Source organism: Megachile rotundata, chromosome 16 (genome assembly GCF_050947335.1).
Source record: "Megachile rotundata isolate GNS110a chromosome 16, iyMegRotu1, whole genome shotgun sequence".
NCBI classification, from domain to species: Eukaryota; Metazoa; Arthropoda; class Insecta; order Hymenoptera; family Megachilidae; genus Megachile; species Megachile rotundata.
The window spans coordinates 6,281,299-6,302,765 of record NC_134998.1 but is presented as its reverse complement, the minus strand read 5'-3'; the positions used below and the strand labels follow the sequence as shown (position 1 = coordinate 6,302,765).

The following is a 21,467-nucleotide window of genomic DNA, read 5'->3' as shown; positions in this document are numbered from 1 at the left end:
AGAATTCCTGTTCAAAACTACTATATACTTCATCAGAGTTATTACATTTAAATCTGATCGAGTATAGGATTTGAAAATAAATTTAAGAAATTTTCAAGTTGCGAATAAAATGAGAGCAGAAGTAAAAGTTATGGAAATATGTGAAAATATCCAAAGCTTTGTTAAAAAGAAGTTATATATGAATATTTAGAAGCTATTATACATGTAAATTGACATGCGACCAAGTTAGAATTGCTGTTATATGTAAGCTTAGTTCTGTGTCAATAAAATGTATTTCATTAGACACAGTAAATTATTTGTTAAAATAGTACATATACCATGTGTACAAAAAACTTGTTAAAAAAAGTATTTGTTTTCTGATAATTAAATAAAAGGGACTTCTATAACTAGTGCATGATAAATTGTATAACTGTATTTTTCTATTTTTTGTATGCAGTTTCGTAGCGTGTTATGTACTAGTTTATAGGTACATTTTAGAAAAAGATAAAATAAACCATAATGTTTTGTCCCAAATTTACATGCAATTCCATATTGCAATGTTTCCTGTGTCAATACTTTCGTCCAGTACAGTATATATTCCAGATATGTAATATTTTGTATTAGAAATAGCTATGTAATATTCGTCAGAATACATAGCGGTTGTTTATGATTATATATTCCGCCATGTGAAAGGGACTTTTCGCAATTGTACAAGTATGAATCGGGTCTCGGTGCGCGCATCGTATCGGCCGCACCGAGTCCTCGAAATCCGGGGGAGTAGCGCCGCTCGCGGGAATAGCCCACCAGCGGAGCGGTACTCGCTCTGCCCGTTTCGTGCACCAACGAAATATCTTCGACTAGACTGAACTCTTCTTCGGGCACCGAATCTAAACAGTAAGTCTACGAACTTCTCTTTCTCTTCACCGAGACACGTATTCTATATATTTCCAACGTGCACAAATACTTTGGCCGAAAAAAGAGGAGTGCTCCTTTTTTCAGGCCTTGATTCACATTTTACGTTCTACGTTCTTTGATTATGTACATATTACATAAATCCATATGTATTTACGCCAGTGTGCGTAGGGTGGGCGCACATGTATGTACACACATACATATCTGCGCACATAAACTTGCATATGTATATGCAGAGGACATATATGTGTGTATATAAATATAAGTTACACATGCGCACACAAGCTACACACCTAATGTACGTGCATATATATGTACACTTATACCAGATAAATTTATATATTCTTTGGAATACACTGTGCATACTTTCATGAATATGCTTGGATGTATCGTGGTACGTATATAAATGCGTACGAGTTTCGGGTGGATGGAAAAGATTTTATTTCAGCGTTAAATATTCTTGCATTTTTTAATTAACGTGTATATATGCACGTGTATGTATATAATGTATGCGTGCGCATGTATACGTGCGATATTATCTATGGAGAGCAAAAATTTCGTCCTCGTCTTGTTTATTCTGTAAGTTATCTAACCTTGTATTGCGCGTAAATTTGGTAAATGGCGTATTTTGGTGTCACGGGGATCGCTTGAATTTGATTTTCCATTTGCTATGCTGTTTTTAAGAATCAGAAAAGTGAATACGAGCTTGTTGCCGGAACGAATAAGATCGATCGAAACGACGATTTCCGTTTCGGTATTCAGTATGTATTTACGACATTTGAATAGGAAGAGGTGTTCTATAATGTTGGTGTATGCGTGTGATCATTCATGATTGGATTTAAGAATTGAACGTGCGGAGTAATATTTAACTCCATTGATGAAGAATCTTAATAATTGGTATTAATAGCAATATTTACACTGTTGGTCTAAAGTATTGACACAGACAATATTTTAGTATGAATTTGCATGTACATTTGGAACATACTATCGTGTTTTACTTAATCTTTTTATAAAATGCAGCTTCTAATTTACAAATAAAATATATAACAAGCTCTGTATGTATATAAAATAATTGCACAGTTACAAAAATAGCAATATATCAATTGGGAGCAACATCGGAGAAGTATTAGACACTCACAGCTTCTACAGTATAAAATACTAAATTATATTGTTTAATAATGTGTTATCTTCTGTTTTTTATTACAGTTTTGATTGATGAGACATTGAATGGACTAAAGTTGCAATTTATTTTTGTTATTCATGCAAAAATCCTTAAGAAATTACTATTTTATGAAGTAACGTAATCTAATTCACTTAGTAAGACTTTGGCTTGTAATTTTGGAAATAATACTTTATCTGCAATAAAATTTTAAAGGATTAAATAAAACATATTTCATTCTAATACCATATTAAAATCTGGCCTATGACAGTACTTTTGTTCAGCACTTGAGCTTATAACATATTTATGATTCATTATATATTATTGATTGTTTATTTCTATATACAAGTTAACATGTATTTTATATTACCTTTTCTATTCATCTTTTGAAACTATTTATATAAAATCTAATTATTTATAGGAATGGATCAATAAAATTATAATTAGTCTTTTCATTAAGTATTTGCAATGTATCTTTATTAATAAATATACAGAGCTTACAATTCTTTATTCATATATCTTTTTTTCATGATTTCTCCAGTAATAAAAAATATAATTTTTTGTTACAGATCTCCACTGGCATGGAGCTAGGAGCACATTGATAGTGATAGTCTACAAGGTTAGTACTTATATTTTGCATCAGTGATTTAAAAATTTGATCAATTTGTGGAAGTTTAATAAAATTAGTAGCTCGATAAATTGAAATTAAGTATAGATAAACTAACTTGCAAACCGTGTCTTAATTTATATATAAAAGCTTTAAAGTAAAAATCCTCAAACTACAAATGAAGAAGAGAGCACAATTTTTAGTGTATTATAATTTTGGATGAGTACAATTAGACTTGATTTACACATTTTTAATTGTGATACTATTACCATATGAAAATCGGTATTAAATGTATCTTACTATAAGGTACATTGTTTTCAAATGTTAGATCTTGGTTTCTATGCATTGCCTGCCAAAGAAGAACTGAGCCCTATGTTTCCACACAATTCTAGTTCACATGAGATTTCTACAGAAACAAATGCCTTCGTACAAAATTCCATGGTAAGTTTTAACTGTAATTTATATAATTTTAATTTTTTAGTATATTCAAATTACTTGTTATTTTGTAATTGTTGCTAATGTTACTGTATTCATAAAAGGAGTACAGGATACGTTGTTCAGAAACAAATGAAAGAATGTGACATTTTATGTTGCATTAGTAGAAAGCACCAAATGTACTTTATGTCATAGGCAGCACAGGAAATGGTGACTGCGAATGTCTGGATAATACATCGCATATATTTTGTTGTTACCTACATACTTTAATATATTTATAGCATTACATGATATCTTATGCTTCATTTCCTGCTATTGTATTTTTCTATACCATAATATATGTACCAGTAAAACCTTGAGCAAACTTTTGGATAAACACTGTATAGCAAACTTCTTTTCAAACTAAAGAAATAGGAAGATATACTTTTTTTACAAGCTAAACTAAAATTTTCTTAAATAATATTTCAAAGAATCGCAGGAATGAAGTATTTTGAAGTTCTATTGTAATGGTGTTTTCTTGTTTCAGGGGGATGTAGTAGTATTAGGGAAAAACAGTCCGATAGGGATGGGGGAGGGAAGAGAATCAGAGAATGCTAGGTACTGTGATATTGAATTCATAAACAACAGCATGATGGCAAAACCTACTAGCCATCTCGAAAATATCGTCGCCACTGACTTTTTAACCGTCCTGTCAAGCCAAACTGGTAATTATTAATTGTTATAGTTGCATCTTGAATCTTATGTTCTACAATATTACAACAGGAATTTAAGTTTTAAATTAATTTCATTTTAATGAACATTATTGAATTAACTGTGGTAGTATCGAATGATGAATTATCTGGAAATATTTATTGGACATATTAAAATTTGAGTGTTTTTGAAAAAGGAAATAGTTCTATGTACAATTTTTTTTGAAAGTTCAAATCTTGTAGAAAATTATAGTAACATAATTGTATTTTTGCAGGCAAGTTTATCTTGACTAGTCGAAGCTTGATCTGCCAGTCAGTGGCGTCGTCAACCACAAAACACCCAACAAAAAATCATCTTCTAACTTACGATAATAATAATAATAATAATAATAATATTATTATTAATATTAATAATAACAATGGTAGTAGTGGTAATAATAATAATGATAATGATAATGATAATCCTAAACTAAATGATCGCTCAAATCGAGCGGAACATAATCATCAAGACGATCGAAAACCAACAGTTCATACAACAACAGCAACAACAACAAAAAGAAAACATCCGGGCTTGTCCGGTAAGAACAAACCGGTCAGCTCCGCCAATAACTCTAAGTCTATGTCTAAGACATTAAGTGATAATAAGACTAGCTTTAGCATACTAAATATTAGGGTACTAAGTATAAGCGTAAATCTACGATTAACAGGAGATAAGTGTGCAGTCGGTGAAGGGGTACCTAGCCTAGTTAGGATACCCAAGTCTGATCGCCCCTCATCAGGCCACTTCTCTCTCGACTCTCTTGACAATTACTCCTTACTAGGGTCCTGCCTTCATTCGGGCAAATACAATAACGTTAAGTCTAATTTTAGCCTCCTAAGTAATAATAACGATAACTACAAGTCTGTGATATTGCTCAGCTCAACCAGTAACCATTATTTCCTCCGCGTCGAAATGGACGGTGGTGCGATTGCAATGAAATTAAGAACCCATTTGGATTTATTCAGATTTTTCGTCAATTCTTTTTTCGACGGTTTATCGTTAGAAAATGAAGAACAATATCATTTCGAATCGCAGGATGATGAACGTTTCACAATCACAAACACGATGTTCTTAATAAACGACCAAACGATCGAAACCAAGCTTAAGATTAATTTCGGATCAAGAAGTCCATCGAGCAAATTTTCTTTGACGCTTTTAGAATCTAGTAAGATTCTCATGGAGATTAATTGTGCATTTCCACGTCAAAATCAAGACTCAAATGAACTCTGTTTGTCACGCTTATGTACCTTTAAGTACCTTCGTTCAAAGATTCGAATATTTTTATCGACATATCCGTATTCGAAAGCCGAATCTCGTTTACTTTATTTGGAAATCGTTGATAACCCGTCAGAGATTAATTCTTCTGTCTTAGTGACGATCGAATGTTGTTCGATGGAAATCGACGTTAGGGACAGAGTAACATTGCAAAACGTCGTTTCGATGATAATCGAAGAGAACTGTAGAATATCAAAAGCGCCTTTAAATTTCATAACGCTGAAGAAAGTTGAAGCAAGCGATACGTCGTCGAACGAAGAATCACGTCTGATGAAAGAAGGTGAAAACGTGGCCACCAGTTCTTCCATTACGCTTATCGTTCCCGGAAACGAGCTAACCGACCAGCAGCCTCCGCGACCTTTCCCATTGAGAAACGCGCCGATACGCGCACAATCCTCTCCTTCGTGGCTCGACCTGGTCGCGAGCGAGCTGACGCAACGCGCATGTGTTCCACTCTCGTTAGGATGTAAGCTTTATGTGGTTAAACTTAGCTGTAAGGTAATTCGCGATTTTAGTATTACGTGGAAGGGGATACCGAGCCACGAGACTAGTTACAAAAAAAGGACGCATCTCGATGTTCAGTTCTTGAGTATTTCTGTCTGTGTAATAAACGGGACGACATTTAACATACCAAATTTTATAACGGCGATGACGATAACGTGTCCCCACGAAGGGATTAGTCACGAGATCTTTCTTTGTAACGAGGGAGTTTCAATTTCTTCGATGAATTCATTGACAACGATCAATTGTGACCACATGAATTCAATGAGAGAACATTTGAATGCCCTGTCGTCGTTCAGTGTGATAGATGGTAGGATGTCGGATTGGTCGCTTGTAACTTTAAGAAAATTGAACGATGAAATTTTTACCTCCACAACAGTTCTCGCACGAAACTGCGTGTTCCTATTAAAAAAGATCTTTAGAAGAATGTATTCGAGACTGGCCTCGAAGAACGAACATCCGGACGCTCGTATCTCTACGAGAACCACGGGCACGTTGATCTTGAACTTAAACGAAAAGACAATGGAGATGTTGTCCTCGGAATATAATGGTATTAGTGACGTGGCAACAATTACTGTTGGTGCTCTTTCATTTCAGGATAATGTTAAGTCTAACGAGCCTTCGGGCACTTATCTAGCGAGCTATAAGTACTCGGGGTCACATGCGTCTTATTCAATTAGTTCGTTGCGCTCTAATTTATTTAATAAACGAATCAAGCTAAGATATCAAGCTGTCGTCGGCTTGATCAATGATAAAATTACCCGAGAGGATCTCTGTGATTTGTATCGATTTAAAAGAAGGTTATACAAAGTACACGAAGTTATCGGATTTAATGTTGAGAACGTTTTTACAAAAAGTCTGATCAATTGTAAACGACTTGCTCTCGTCGGTTCGACGCCTCAGACTGCCCGATCGGTCGACGGCCATCATTGTAACGCGAATACCCCGGATTTGAAGAGGACGGATAACGTTGTAGACCTTTACGATTGCAGCCAATTCGAAAGGTCTCGAACAGCTCTCCGTTCAGAGAATAAAACGAGTCCCGAAGATAATCCGACTACTTCGACCCAGTCAGATAAGATCAATGCGAAGTATTCGATTCCTGTTCACTTCGAAAGTAATGAAACTATTGTAAACGGCTCAAACCGAACTCAACTTATCGCATACGCAAGGAATCTCATAGCAGCATCCCTGGGAGTTTCCGCAGGCACTTTACTACAAGCTCACAAAAATGATCTTAAGCAGGCGTTAAAGCTTCTTTTCGGATCGGTCTACAATTTAGATCAGCCCAATTTAGAATATAAGAAACGATGGGGCATTCCTGGCATTCTCAAATTAGCCGGTGGAGGTGAAACCTCTTTGAACAGCGCTGGAGCTACTAATTGGGGCTCTACGCAGACCAGTGCTACAAACAATAACAACAACAATCAATCAGGATGGGGTGGTACCTCGGGAAACCCTTCTGGTAACAGCGGGGCACCTGGAAACTGGACTGGAAATAGCGTTAACAGATCTGTTACTGCCAATCAGAATCCAAATCAGAACCAAGGACCCGGTGGACAAAATGTTCCAGGTACCTTTGTGTTTCAATATTTCAAACTTTCTCTTCTTAAATATATTGCAGCTTCATTTCAGGTTTTCACTTAGGATTCTAACATCAATTTATAATATTCTAAACTTTCAATATTTTTTAGTAACTAGAACATTTCACATAATACATTTGTTTGGGTACGTCACACAGGAAATGTAAATAAGGTGAACAATCCAAATCAGCAGTCGAATCAACAATCAGGGCCACCAACTTCTCAGTCGAGTGGTACGACTCAAGGTGGACAAAACAGTAACCAATGGTCACAAGGAAAATCCAACAACCCTGGAGGGCCTGGCCAAAACCTTTCCGGTCAAAATAACAATAATAGTTCAGTCCAGCAGCAGCAGTCAAATTCCAGTAGCAATAATAATCAGCCGAATAATCAGGCTCAGGGATCCGTTAACAATAATAACACATCTGCTAGCAATACCCCTTCGACGAAACAACAACTAGAACAATTGAATACAATGAGGGAAGCACTGTTCAGCCAGGATGGTTGGGGCTGTGTAAGTTAAATTACTATTAAATTACGAGTCGAACCTAAACTTGGATTTTTAATTAATCATTCTTTCCATCCTTAGCAACACGTTAATCAAGACACAAACTGGGACGTCCCAACTTCTCCAGAGCCTAGCATGACTAAAGATGGAGTTCCAATGTGGAAGCCACCAGTAAATAACGGTACAGACTTATGGGAAGCCAATCTTCGAAACGGTGGTCAGCCACCACCGCAACAACAAGCAAAAACACCTTGGGGTCATACACCAGCTACAAATATTGGTGGAACTTGGGGCGAGGATGACGACGCAGCTGACTCGTCAAATATGTGGACTGGTGCTCCTACGTCTTCTCAACCAAATTCTGCAGCTGGACAATGGACAACCAGCACAGGCAATCAGTCCGGCATGTGGTCAGGTAAGCTACCGTTTTAAATATAAAAGATTTCACGTTGTTTGAACTGGTTGTTTAAACGTATAAACTGTTCTTGGTCATAGGATCTAATTGGGGTGATCCAAGAATTGATCATCGGGATCCTCGAGATCTTCGTTCTGTTGATCCTAGAGAGATGCGGGATCCTCGTGATCATAGGATGTCCTTGGATCCTCGGGAACACATGCGTGTGATGGATCCAATGGCTCGAGATCCTAGAATAGCCGACATGCGCGGTGATCCTCGTGGAATTTCTGGAAGATTGAACGGTGCCAATGCGGATGCCATGTGGGGCCAACCTCCGGGTCCTCCACATCATCAAATGGGACATCAACATCCTTCGGGACCTCCTACGAAAATGTTGAATCCATCTAACATAAATCAGTGGGCTGCCCCACCGCCGAAAGATATTATGCCTGGAAAACCTTCAGGTTGGGAAGAACCTTCCCCACCGACACAAAGAAGAAATGTTCCGAATTACGATGACGGTACAAGTTTGTGGGGTAATCCTGCAGCCAATCAAAGGACAATACCTGGAACTAAAGTTTCTCACTGGAAGGATCTTCCAACGCCAAATTTGGGCAGAACAGGTTTGTTTATTTAATCAGTGTTTTGTATTAGGTGTGATGAGTTGGAATGTTATTGATAAATGATCAAATTCTCTTAGTAGGAATGCAATGCCCTCCAGGCATGCCACAGAACAGAATGCCAGGTCAACCTGGAATGAAACCGGATGTAAGTGGACCAATGTGGGGTCATCCTGGTGCACCTGGCGGACGTAATGGTAGTTGGGCAGAAGGACCACATGATACAGGTTCATGGGATGAGCCTAAAACTCCAAGTACCTGGAATGAAGCTCCGTTGAACCCTGGCACTTGGGGTGCACCTAGTACACATAAACCTAAACCAATGGGACCTACTGGAAGCTGGGTCGATGCCGATATGGATTCTGCTCCCAGTTGGGGTCATCCTACAAAACCTACTCTCACAAAGGAAGTTATATGGAACAGCAGGGAGTTCCGATATTTGTGTGATTTGGGATTCAAGGTATATGACACTTTCAGAATCTTTTTCTATAAATCGTTCTTCATGTAATAATTTTTACTGTTTAATTTGCAGAAGGAAGATGTTGAATTGGCCCTCAGGAATCGAGAAATGAACAGAGAAGAAGCTTTGGAACTTCTAAGTCAGTTGCGGCCTTTGGATCAATGGAGAAGACACGACGCACACTCCAGTTATGATCCGACAAATCAAGCTACAACTGCACCAGCATATCCTAGATTTAATCACGTCGCACAACAGATGTCTTTCCCACCGGTAAAAGAATTATTGTAACCTTTGGACATTCGTGTAACAACTACAGTGTCTGATAAAAGTTGAAAAAATTTAAATGGACGGTACTCATGAATTAGTTTATAATTACAGGGTGCTGGAGTACCAAGTGGAAACACAACTGGCAGTGTGGGAGGATCGGTTGCTAGTGCAAGTTTGCTGAAGTTACAACAACAGCAACAACAAGCCGCTGTTCCGTTACAACAACAACAACCTAGTACTAATGCACCTCAACCACCTTTTAATCAGGTAAAACAATCGTCGTCAAGAATCGTGCAACAATCGATAATTTTGGTCAATGTATTTTTTTCTTGTTACTTACAATTTTTATTTGCTTCGGTTGTTAATGCTTATTTTGATACTTCAGGCTTCCAGAGCTCCTCAAAATCAGCCTAGTACTCAGCAGCTACGTATGTTAGTACAACAAATTCAATTAGCCGTCCAAGAAGGTTACTTAAACCACCAAATTCTAAATCAACCACTTGCACCTCAAACTCTAATACTTTTGAACCAATTATTGCAACAAATCAAAGTACTGCAGCAACTTCATCAGCAACATTCTGTGCAAAGTACAATGAAGGGTAATAATCAATCAGTCCTTCAGATAAGCGTACAAATAACCAAGACGAAACAGCAGATAGCAAATCTCCAAAATCAAATCGCTGTGCAACAAGCTACTTATATGAAGCAACAGCAGCAACAACAGCAACAGCAGCAGCAGCAGCAACAACAGCATCCGGCGCCACCATCTCAGAGTTCGGAATATTACAAGAGTTCTGTACATGATCCCATGTCGGCGTTGCAGAACAGTTTCACGGACTTGACAATGAACAAGGAGCCTCCTGTCGTAAGTTCTCTTTATTTAATTAAAGATATGTCCGTACTTATCTTCTGTGAATGTAGATAACATTGAATGTTCTTTACAATTACAGAGTCAGCAACAATCAAGACTTAATCAGTGGAAGTTGCCTTCTTTGGACAAGGACGTAGATTTAGTTTCAAACGAGTTTTCGAGAGCGCCAGGAACAACCAGTAAGCCAGCAGCTACACCGGCTGGTTTGACACGATCACACAGTAGTCCTAACATGAATCCTTTGTTGGGTCAAGGAGATGGTACATGGTCCACCAGACTTGGGGAGAGTGGTTGGCCAGATCCAGGTAACACGGACTCCACTGACGGAAAGGACTGGCAGCCAACGGGTGCAGCTGCTGGAGCCGCTGCCTTCACCGACCTAGTACCTGAATTTGAGCCTGGCAAGCCATGGAAGGTAATCCATTTCCAATATCGTACTTCCTTTTGGAAGGCAATTTTTACGTTTACTAGCCGTTATGGATGTTCAGGATCCCGAACTTCCGAGATCGGGACGGCACGGAACACTTCGGGTGAGATCGGTAGAGATTTCAATATTCTGATATGACTCAGAAAATTGACATTATTCAAATAATCATTTTTTAAATGTATTGTTTAAATAATGTTGAAGCTGCTAAAAATTCTGGTATTATCATAAGTGATTTATTCTAATACTTTATATATTTCTAGCACATGTTAATAAAAGTCAACGAGAAGCACCGTTTAGAGTTCGTTAGCGAAAAGCCTTGAGGAGGGAAAAATGAATACCTGTCCAGGTTTGGTATTTATTCGGGTCCACCTATATTTGATTTCATTTTAGGGTACCCAGATGAAGAGCATCGAGGATGATCCTAGCATTACTCCGGGCTCTGTGGTCCGTTCACCACTGTCTCTGGCAACGATCAAAGATCCCGATGCCATCTTCTCTTCAAGCAGCAAGACTTCACCGCCACCGCAACAACCTACTAATCCTGATACATCAATACCAAGTTTAAGTAATTCTACATGGACGTTCAATCCACCTGCCACTACTCCAAGTGCTTTTACAAGGTAAAATTTCGTTTACAAGGTAACTTCCTGTAAAGCTGTAGATGTGAATTGAATGAATACATTTGTTTTCAGTGCGAAAAATACTTGGGGTGAATCTGCACCACCACCGACTGCAGTCACTTCAGAACTCTGGGGAGCACCGATGAGTAAGGTTCGTGGTCCACCGCCAGGACTGAGCAGCAAGGCCACAGGGAATACAAGCAATGGCTGGGCAGGTCTTGGCACCGTTGGTAGATCATCTAGTTCATGGGGTCTTCAATCAAGCACAAATGCTGGCTGGGTTTCCACCTGGCTACTACTAAAAAATTTGACGCCTCAAATTGATGGTTCTACATTGAAAACACTTTGTATGCAGCACGGTCCTGTTCAAGACTTTCGACTATACCTCAATCATGGAATTGCGTTAACAAAGTACTCATCGAGAGACGAGGCTATCAAGGTATAGTACCCTTCATCTATTATTTTAATATTTCCAAATTTAAAAATATATTGATCCAATCACTAATTCCAATTTTGAAATAATTTTTACATTTTGCAGATCACTATACACTCTTATATCCCTGGGTCTAAATACCTTAGATCCTTCTATACATTCATATGTCCTTAAATTCCTATGTTACAAAATTCCTGCAATTCTGAATTAAGCAAAGGAGTAAGTAATAAGAGAAATTGTTATTTTGTGACAGGCACAAGGTGCTCTGAACAATTGCGTCCTGGGCAACACGACGATATTCGCAGAATCACCGGCCGATAGCGAGGTACACGCTCTGTTACAACAGCTAAGTCATGGGGGTCAACAGCAGACCGGAGCGACAACCGGAGCAGGTTGGAGTTTACGGCCATCGAACAAAACTGGTCCACCGCCAGACACGTGGGGCGGGAGTTCCAGCCAATTGTGGGGCGCTCCGCAAAGCAGCAATTCACTGTGGAGCAGCACCGGTATCGACAGCAACGATCAGCAACGTGCTACGCCCAGTTCACTGAACTCGTACTTACCCGGAGACCTTCTGGGAGGTGAGTCGATGTAGAGTGCCGCACGGACGGAGCCGGTGTCACTCGTGCGACGACCAAGCCTTCTTCTACTTCACGATACGTCAATTATATATTCCGCATTGTCCGATGGGCCGGTTCTCGCGAAGAAGTTACTTAAATCAGTGCCGCGTATACGCGCATCCTAAACACGACGCGTAACAAAACTCAATTGAAACCAGTAACACAGGGATCTGACTTTTGATCATCCTTTTCATTTCGTTTTCCGTTTCCCGGAAGGGGATCCTGTTCGATTCAAGGATACACAGGAAGGGAGGGGAAAAGAATATTTTACGAATTTCCAAGGTTCTCTTGGTGTGCGCCGTATTTTTCTCAAAAAAGGAAAACTGTTCGTTGGGAGTAGTAACCCGATTACATTTAACATTACGCATGGATGCTGGTTGTTATCACGTGTACTATGTGATAAACGTGTACTACACACTGTTTTACATATATTTTAAAGAAAGAAACAGACAAAAAAAAAATGATTAGTATTATCACACTGAATGGATATTGCTTGTGTTGCTACTTTTAGTACTTGGTATTTTTAAAGTTAATACTAATTTCATCTGACGAATAATGCGCGTATGTGTGTACATTTAAGTGCGCACCATATTCGATACATATATATATACATATATATAAAAGAAGAACACATATTTTAATGACACTACTGAACTATAAGTATTCTTCCTTGTGCAAGTCATCTTTTGATTATCGTGTATTCTTTAACGATATTCCGTTTATTCAAACGAAAACGTGTATTACTAGCATATTTCGATGTTCAATTCGATACGTGTATTTGGTATACTGCAAATCTTCTCGATGTTTTAATATATTTTAAACTTTTTATTCGTTGCTGCGCTTATGCGTTTTATTGCAGTAAAAATGGATATAAATCACACGGATTATGTTGCAAAAAGAAGAAATTTTTGAAATCACGTCTCGAGCGCATTTTTAACTTTCGGTATCTGGTATTTGTGCGTATCTCTTTTACTCTATATACATGTATATACATATATATATGTATATATGTATATATATGTGTATATATATGTATATTTAATAAACGCACATTATTACACGTCGTATCGGTAAGAAACTACAGTATATTTGTATCTGTATTTTTTCTTTTAAGTATTATTGTTCGTGTGTGTTAGTTCTTTCTTTCTTTTTTTTCCGTTCGATTAACAAGATTCGTAGTAACGTGCTAAACGCGAATGCGCTCGTGTGATTAATATTAAAACATCGACATGCAAACGATTTCTTTAAAACAAATACAAATTTTTGACTATTTTTTACGTATTGAAAATTAGAACACAAACGATACGAGAAGGTACGCGCCATAACACCGTAACCATATATATTTAGCTTCGAAAAAGAAAAGTCTAAAGATTATAAGATGGCTGCTTCTAGATAATGGCGCCGCCAATGATTCCTTAAGAATGCGCGTGTAAGAAAGTAAATTATGATCGTTGGTCTCATGAGTGTTCCACTTTTTTGCTCTTAAAGGTTTCCTTTAATCGAGACTGCGATGCGTATCAAACGTAGACTGTACCAATCTAATCAAAACAAAAGAAAAAATAATAAGCGGAGAAAAGAAATAAGTTGAATGAAACAAAAATAAAATAAAAAAAAAAAAGGGGGAAGGGATAATTACCTCTTTTAAAGAAAACCAAGCAAGGATCCACATCGATGCTTTGGGCTACGTAAATTACCTCTTCCATTAGCGATGGTGATACAGAATCGAATTTTTAATTGAATTTCAATTGATTTTAATGAATCGGCGAGAAAGAAAATAATTGAGAAGACTTACGTATTCTTTGTTTCATGGACGATCTGTCACGTCGGTAAGTTCAGTAGATTTCACACTGCTTAGTGTTATACTACTATTTCCGTGGAGAAATAATGATTAATTAACCTCAATAATGTGATTACTATTTCTCGTAAAATATATATGTTATTAGGAATAGTACTAATATTATTGTTTTCTATAGTAAGTACTTATCACACTTATTATAGAAATATAATTGTTTCTCTATCAGATGTGTATGATCTTCCATGATATACAATAGAATCGTTTCTAAATTAGAACATTGGTATTCACAATTATTTTTTATATGTTGTTATGCCTGATGAAATTGTTTGAAATGACATTAACAATTGAATTATTGACATATATGGAAACATTTTTGAATCTTAATAAAGAATTGAGAAATGTTTCTTGTGAAAATCGATTCTCTATCTCTGAAAGTGCCCAGAAACCTTTAAAAGAAAAGGGTATATTACATCGGGGTCTGAATTCTTGCGACAACAACAAAAACGATACCAAATGTTATCGCAATAACATAAATTTTATTCTATATTAAATCTAAATGCCACCTGTCGTGCCAATGTCCAGCGTGTCTCTTTACCATTTACTAATTATAGAGTTATAACGAACATGGCAATTCGATGTTTTTCTCTAGTTATCTTGTTCTGTGTATACCTGTGCGTCTCTCTCTTTCTCTCTCTCTTTCTCTCCTCCCTGTGTGCGTACGTGAGTGCATACATGCGTTATTATGTCTGTGAGTGGTTGTTTAAATTGAACAATAACGAAGTAAACAACGTACCACTTCCCATTGGTCAAGTTTCGTTCATAAAAGTAGCATTTAACAAGATGCAAAGTCTTGAGCTAAAATTCTAAATCAAAGTTTTAAGATTATTTCAAATTTTCTGATTGTTCGATGAGGTGATATTTATTTTTAGATGTATCTGTATGTTCTTTCACCTGATACTATTTTAGGATAGCAGATACTCTTTGGTACAAATAAAATATGCGTTACAGGCTTAGATTCAGGCAACAGACTGGCAAAATTAATATGTTAATAGGTATTTAGTGATACATTAATATTGTTCTATATATTTTGTCGGTTATTACATGATACTCTATAATGACACAGAAAATATTCATATATTATGATTGTCGCAAAAAATACATATTAATTTTTTTTATGTTTTAAGAAGCGTCAGGAAGTTTCCTTTTATACGATAATCCTCAGCGACAGTGCGTGAAACATATAGATAAATCACAATAGTAAACTCTATGATATGCTAGAGATTTGTTAATTGCACTTTGACTGGACCGGTTAGTTACGTAGAAATTTACATTCATTAATTCCTGGTACTGATTTCAGCGGATGACTTTCTAGGGAAGTGTTACTCGAGTTCTCTGACTTCAGAAACTTCTTCCAGTTTGTTTCCAATGTGTTGTTGGAGTTATGGTTGACATATCAGTATCCTCCATGACTAGTGATAATAAAGACATTTCCTTAGAATAGGCGGTGTATGCTTCTAAGAACTGATTGATCTCCGTTTTCTCTTCATCGGAAACAATTTTCTTCAAAACCTTTTATGAACTGTTCCTATGTTAGTTGATACTTTGATCAATACTTTCATTAATTCAGTTATTTTGTTGTAACTAATGTCATTCCAAATGTTATTAATTGTCTGCAAACATATCCTTCTTTGTTTATTTTGTTTTCTTGTCGAACAAGTCATAGGATGCTTCTTCGCTTTCTTCACATTCTATTTATTTACGGTGTTTCATTTTAGTTGCTACGGATAGTTCTTACAGAACTTGTTTAGCAGCTTGAGATTTAAACTAGGTTCCATCTTCGCGTAACTAGTAAATTTCAGTTGTATAAGGCTAGTAAAGTCAACTTTATTTTATATCCGCTGCCACAGGCAGAAGCTGTTATACCCACAGGTGGCCTTACAACATAGTTCTTATACGTATGTAAGACTTAATACTAAAATCGAATTAGGATTGTCGCGTATAACCCAAAGTTCAGATTCCTTATTACTTTAACTGAGTATACTAAATTTTTGATTCGGTATTTGTACATTGGAACTATGTACTATGTACTACGTAATTATATTATCTATGTTGAAAATTTTATTTTATTTTAGTTTATTTATTTTGTGTAACAAGAAGTTAATGCTTAGTGTTCTTTATTAAGAACAGTGAACTGAAACGAGTCAAATTTTCTTTTTAATTTGCATAATCATTGACAGAATCAAAAAGTTTAATCTGATTGTCTATTTATTCAAAATTCATGTATATTCGTACCACCAAATTTACAAAAATTTTAACTTTTAGACTAATTCCTTTTATTGGAAGATCACAAAGTATATTAAATTGCCTAATAACTTGTTCAAAACATTGCCTCTGTTACTAGTTCTAATTGTTAGCATTACAGTAGTGTGCAGCTTAGGAAGACAGGAGATTAGGCTCTCCCTGGGTTATCGGGTTATCTTTGGGTTTTCCCTAGGCTCTCTTTATGTTCTTCCTGGGTTTTCTCTGGATTCTCCCTTGAGTACTCGCTAGGTTTCCTTTCAAATATTCTTGCCATCTACTTAAAAGTGACACTTGTGTATCAGACAATAATTGACCAATATTTGCTTCACAAATATAGATATTTTGTTGTTGTTGTACACTGAATATTATGATCAGAAACGGGTACCTCATATCGACAAATGTCGTTTTAGATTTTGTGAATGATGAATTTGACTGGATTATTAAATGTACCTTAAAACCTCACCATTCTTTTGTAATATAGATCGGCATATACGTACATACACTCAAATATGTGATGGTTTATCGATTCATTGATAATTGCTCATGTGTCTCCCTGTAGTCCAGGGGCGGATCCAAAGGGGCGTCCTTCAACAATTATAAGCTCTTACAAAAAAAAACTAATCAATATTGTAAAATAAAATTGTTTTTACTAGTATTCTAATTTTATTAGATTTTAACAATTATTGTTTTCGTTTTTATAAAATAAATTATTTAATCACACGTATTGTAAATAATTTATGTGAAGTATTGCTTAAAAATGTTAATAAATAAACTGTAAACATATTCGTGCAGAAAGAGATTCGAAAATATATTTTTACATATTTCACCCTATCAAGCGACGTTTTTGGATCCGCCCTTGTACCAATCCATCAATCTGTTTATTGACTAGTAATAGATATTTTATTTTTTACGACGATTCCGTTCTAGTAATAATTCTTCGAAAATTTGTGTAATAGTTCGCCGGTTCACGTCACGTACAATTAACGAATCTCTGTGTAAAACAAGTTTACTATTTTCTTGCAATGTATTAGTCAACCCTGATCGTATGTGATAGAAACGTTACACTTAAATTCGACTATTATTCTTTCGATAATTTTCACCATTCGGTTGTGGAAAATGTACAATATATTTTAACCCTTAGAAGTTAAAACTGCAGGGTGTTAACTAGTATTCCTGAAATGAGGGAGAGCTGATTCTGAATAAGATTTTCCTTTGTAAAAATGTGGTACGAAGTTTCCTTTTTGAATAATTGAGGAAAAATGCGGAACCAGTCAGAGCGGGAGGATTTCCCGCGCTTAGCCGGTAGGCGTGACGCTGTCGCTCTCGCGTCTGCGTGCGCAGTCGGTTTCGCGCCAAGCGGCTGTGCGCGGGAAATTCACGCGCTCTGATTGGTTCTGCATTTTTCCTTAATAATTCAAAAACGAAGCTTCGGATCGCATTTTCGCAAAGGGAAATCTCATTCAGAATCAGCTTCTCCTCATTTTAGGTTCACTATTTGTGAGATACCCTGTATTTTTCATTAACCCTTGGACAAAGACGGGTCACCGACCCGACGCACGCAGAGTTCAAATTCAATTTAAAATTCCATTTCGTTGAGAAACTGTGCCTAATTTTCGAGGGTTAAACCATTGGGAAGAAGCGTTTACAAAGCGTAAGAATGACTTTGAATGATGGCCTTAATTGAATTCTCATTCCTTCGATTTTCTGACCCGTACGGTGTGTATGTACATAAAAATTATTAATCCTAGTATACGTACGTGTGCGTGTACGCGTGACACATCTACGTATGTGTGTATGTGTGTGCGCGTGCGTGTGTGTATGTGTGTAAGCTTGCTTTGTACGCTCGCGTGCGCCTGTATGTATGTGTATGTTTTCAACGTCAAAGGTACCTGAATGGACTGATAACCATACTGATGGAAAGAAAAGAGTGTTTATTCATTGCACAATATTTTTTTTCTGATATTCTAAAATATATCATAACGCCCTCAGACCTTTGATTTCTCTTAGGTACAAGATTAAACAAAAAGATAAAAAGTAAAAAAAAAAAACTGTTCTCCTCTGCAGACTGCCATTGAAGCAGATGACAGATCTTGCCGTAACATATACATATATATGTATATATATATAGATGTGAGATTTACCGTCTTTTCACGGGCGTTAGATTTATTTTACTGGTACGCTTCCTTGGGGAAAACGGCGATATAGCGAGCGGTTTCGTTACTCCGATTTTTCCTGTACAGTAGCTTTTATGGGTAAGGGTCCTCTAGATTTATTTCCTCTAGATCTTTAGTATTCCCTAGGTTTCGGAGTACGTTCGTTGTAACTGTGGATCATTCGGTTGTGATCTTAATGACATGCGTGTGATGCGGATATTAATATTATTAATATTAAGCGCCCCTTATATTATTATTCACGATAATAATATAAGGTTTATATTTATTTATAATAATAATATAATCGTTTATATTTATTTACCAGAATGTTTACGATACTCACACAACGAACGTTTTTTTCTGCGTCGCCATTTTTCTTGGGGAAGCATGGTGGAACGACACTTATTCATTTTTGTTCAAGTTAAAAATTTCCCAACAAATGGGCAGTTCAAAAATATTATCATAAATGATTTTTTTAATTATTATCATTTTTCATGAATTAAATTTATTTCTTCAGAAATGATTAAGAATTATCAAATTTATATTGTGGGACTAAAGACGAGTCCGCCATTTTGGAACACTTGGGCCCGACAAATAAAATAAAGATAGTTTTCGTTCCATCTAAAAGTACAAGTATCTGCAATCAAATTTGAGTCATTAAAAGTACATGTATGTATATGTATATATAAATATATATATATGTATGTGTATGTGTGTGTGTAATCAAACTATAGTCTCTTTTCCTTTCTTCTTCTGAGTCAGACTATGTATATTTGGGTTATAAAAATGAAGGGATCAAAATGGTTCTGTACATTTAGTTTAGAAAAGGAAAGGGTTAATTGTTTAAAAAAAATCAAAAGATCCGAAGGAGTGGATGTTAGAATTCCATAATATTAAACATACAAGAAATTATAATATTTAACAAATTTATTTATACACCGTGTATTTGGAACGAATCGATAAGCGTGTAGATAATATGGGATACTTATAAAAAAAAAAGAAAAAAAAATGAAAAAAAAAAATTTGTCAGTAGTTTGGTAAAGCCAAAGATACACGATGCTACAAAACTATAATTAATTACGTGGTCGGAGGAGAGAAAAAAAAACGAAATTATGCGTTTTATCATAGACTGAAGTTAGACAAATTTCGGTCGTAAATGTTTAGTCTTTTTAAGAAGAAAACGCTTCCATGTAACACGTTCGTAAAACGTGTTTTGTTTCATGACACAATTTTTATTTTAGTATTTTTCTTTTCGAATTTGACGTACCTAAGAATGTTCGTTTTTATCGTGTCCTGCTTTATTAATATCACTTAAACTAACAAAACAGCTACTAACAATTTCTTGAAATTAGTGTATCGAGAAACAAGGGAAAAGTAGATAAGTGCTTCGTGTGTTGAGAGGTCCCTGTACTGTGTTTATTCTGAGTAGTTCAAGATTGAGAGAAAATGCATTTCTTTTAGAATCTTTTGAGGACACCATTTTTGAAATCGAATTTTGAGCTTCATACGTTTTCATTACGTTTGTTAAACGTAGAAGAGTCATTTGGCGCGAATTTTAAAAACACTGGCCGCCTTATTGGCGCGAGTTTTAAAGACGCCATGTTAGTTCTGTTGGCGCGAATTTTAAAAACGCCATGTTCTATTGGCGCGAAAGTTTGAAATCAAACATTCAACTTCAAATGTTTTGAACAGATTAATTCAGACTGCTAATTCTGTAGAATATTTAATGTAATTTCTTCGAAAATTTGAACAAAGACTTGAGATTTGAGTGGTGTCCTAAAACCTGAAGACTTACGTTCAAAGAAAGGAAAAAAGAAACGAACGTTCAATTTGAATTAAAAGAATAATTTATAAAATTCGTATCCTAATGCTTGGAAAAAGCTGCCTCTGCAATTCATCGAAATTAGTTTACGCTAAGCTTTTACCCAGATATCTCAGGTTCCATAGAACCACTGAATCATAATAATGATAAGTTTAAGAATAACGATAATGCAATGATAATGATAGTAATAGTAATAATAACACTAATATTAATAACAGCAACAACAATAATAATAAATAAGAGCAGTAATAATACAATATAAACAATAGTAATAGCAACATAAATAGCCATGATAATATTTTGATCAATGACGTGTATGATAAAAGAAAAGATCAGAATATGTAATTTTTAATAAGAATAATAATTAAAGTGTAGAATTAGCGACGACAGCAACAATAATATTAACGATGGTCATTTAAGAAAGTAGTCGTACCGATAAATAAATAAATGGGAAAATAAATGATAATCGTAGTAATAGCAGTTGCAACGGTAGTAGTGGCTTTGACAATGATAGTAATAGCGGCAATATTGTGTAATTGTGATAATAGGATTAATGATGGTGTTACCACTATTATTATTACTGCTTTTGCTACTACTACAATCATCATCGGTAATTATTATGATTATTACTACTGTCGATACTGTTTTGGTATTATCGTTGCTGTTGTTTCAAAATTATTTCATATTTTTGGGGACAGGGGTTCAGGGGCGGATCTACCCTTGCTTTGGGATCGATCTTCACTTACATTTTCACGATTATAATCTTTCTTCAGTTATTTTAATACAGATACGGTATGGTAAATTGTAGCGTGAAGAGACGTAGGGTTCGTAGTCCCTTCGCGCATCTTACTCTGCGTATGCGTGCGCATCTCTCGTAATGGCGGCGCATGCGTGCGCATTTCACTCTCGATGCTGCGCGCGCCACTTTCCGCGCCCGCGACTTTCGAATCAACCTTAGAATTTCAAACTTTCCAAGCCTTTAAATCTCCGAAT

At 36.1% G+C, this 21,467-nt stretch overlaps 1 protein-coding gene across 5 annotated transcripts; it reads left to right on the top strand.

Annotated features, from left to right (window-relative positions):
* Nucleotides 1-1,143: 1,143 nt before the first annotated feature.
* On the top strand, nt 1,144-19,762 carry gw (trinucleotide repeat containing adaptor protein gawky). 5 transcript variants are annotated; one of them, XM_076541556.1, is made up of 17 exons: nt 1,147-1,470; nt 2,620-2,669; nt 2,964-3,098; nt 3,619-3,796; nt 4,057-7,170; nt 7,339-7,694; nt 7,770-8,103; nt 8,184-8,708; nt 8,786-9,165; nt 9,238-9,435; nt 9,544-9,699; nt 9,818-10,297; nt 10,383-10,482; nt 10,558-10,718; nt 11,121-11,350; nt 11,423-11,789; nt 12,037-19,762. In XM_076541556.1, the coding sequence occupies exons 1-17, from the start codon at nt 1,401-1,403 to the stop codon at nt 12,376-12,378; spliced, it is 7,176 nt and encodes a 2,391-aa protein (XP_076397671.1). In that variant the 5' UTR covers nt 1,147-1,400; the 3' UTR covers nt 12,379-19,762. The 5 variants fall into 5 exon arrangements, with proteins under 5 accessions (XP_076397670.1, XP_076397669.1, XP_076397668.1 ...); XM_076541555.1 differs by having other exon boundaries at nt 1,144-1,470; nt 8,789-9,165; nt 10,383-10,718; nt 11,130-11,350; XM_076541554.1 differs by having other exon boundaries at nt 1,144-1,470; nt 10,383-10,718; nt 11,130-11,350.
* Nucleotides 19,763-21,467: the final 1,705 nt, after the last annotated feature.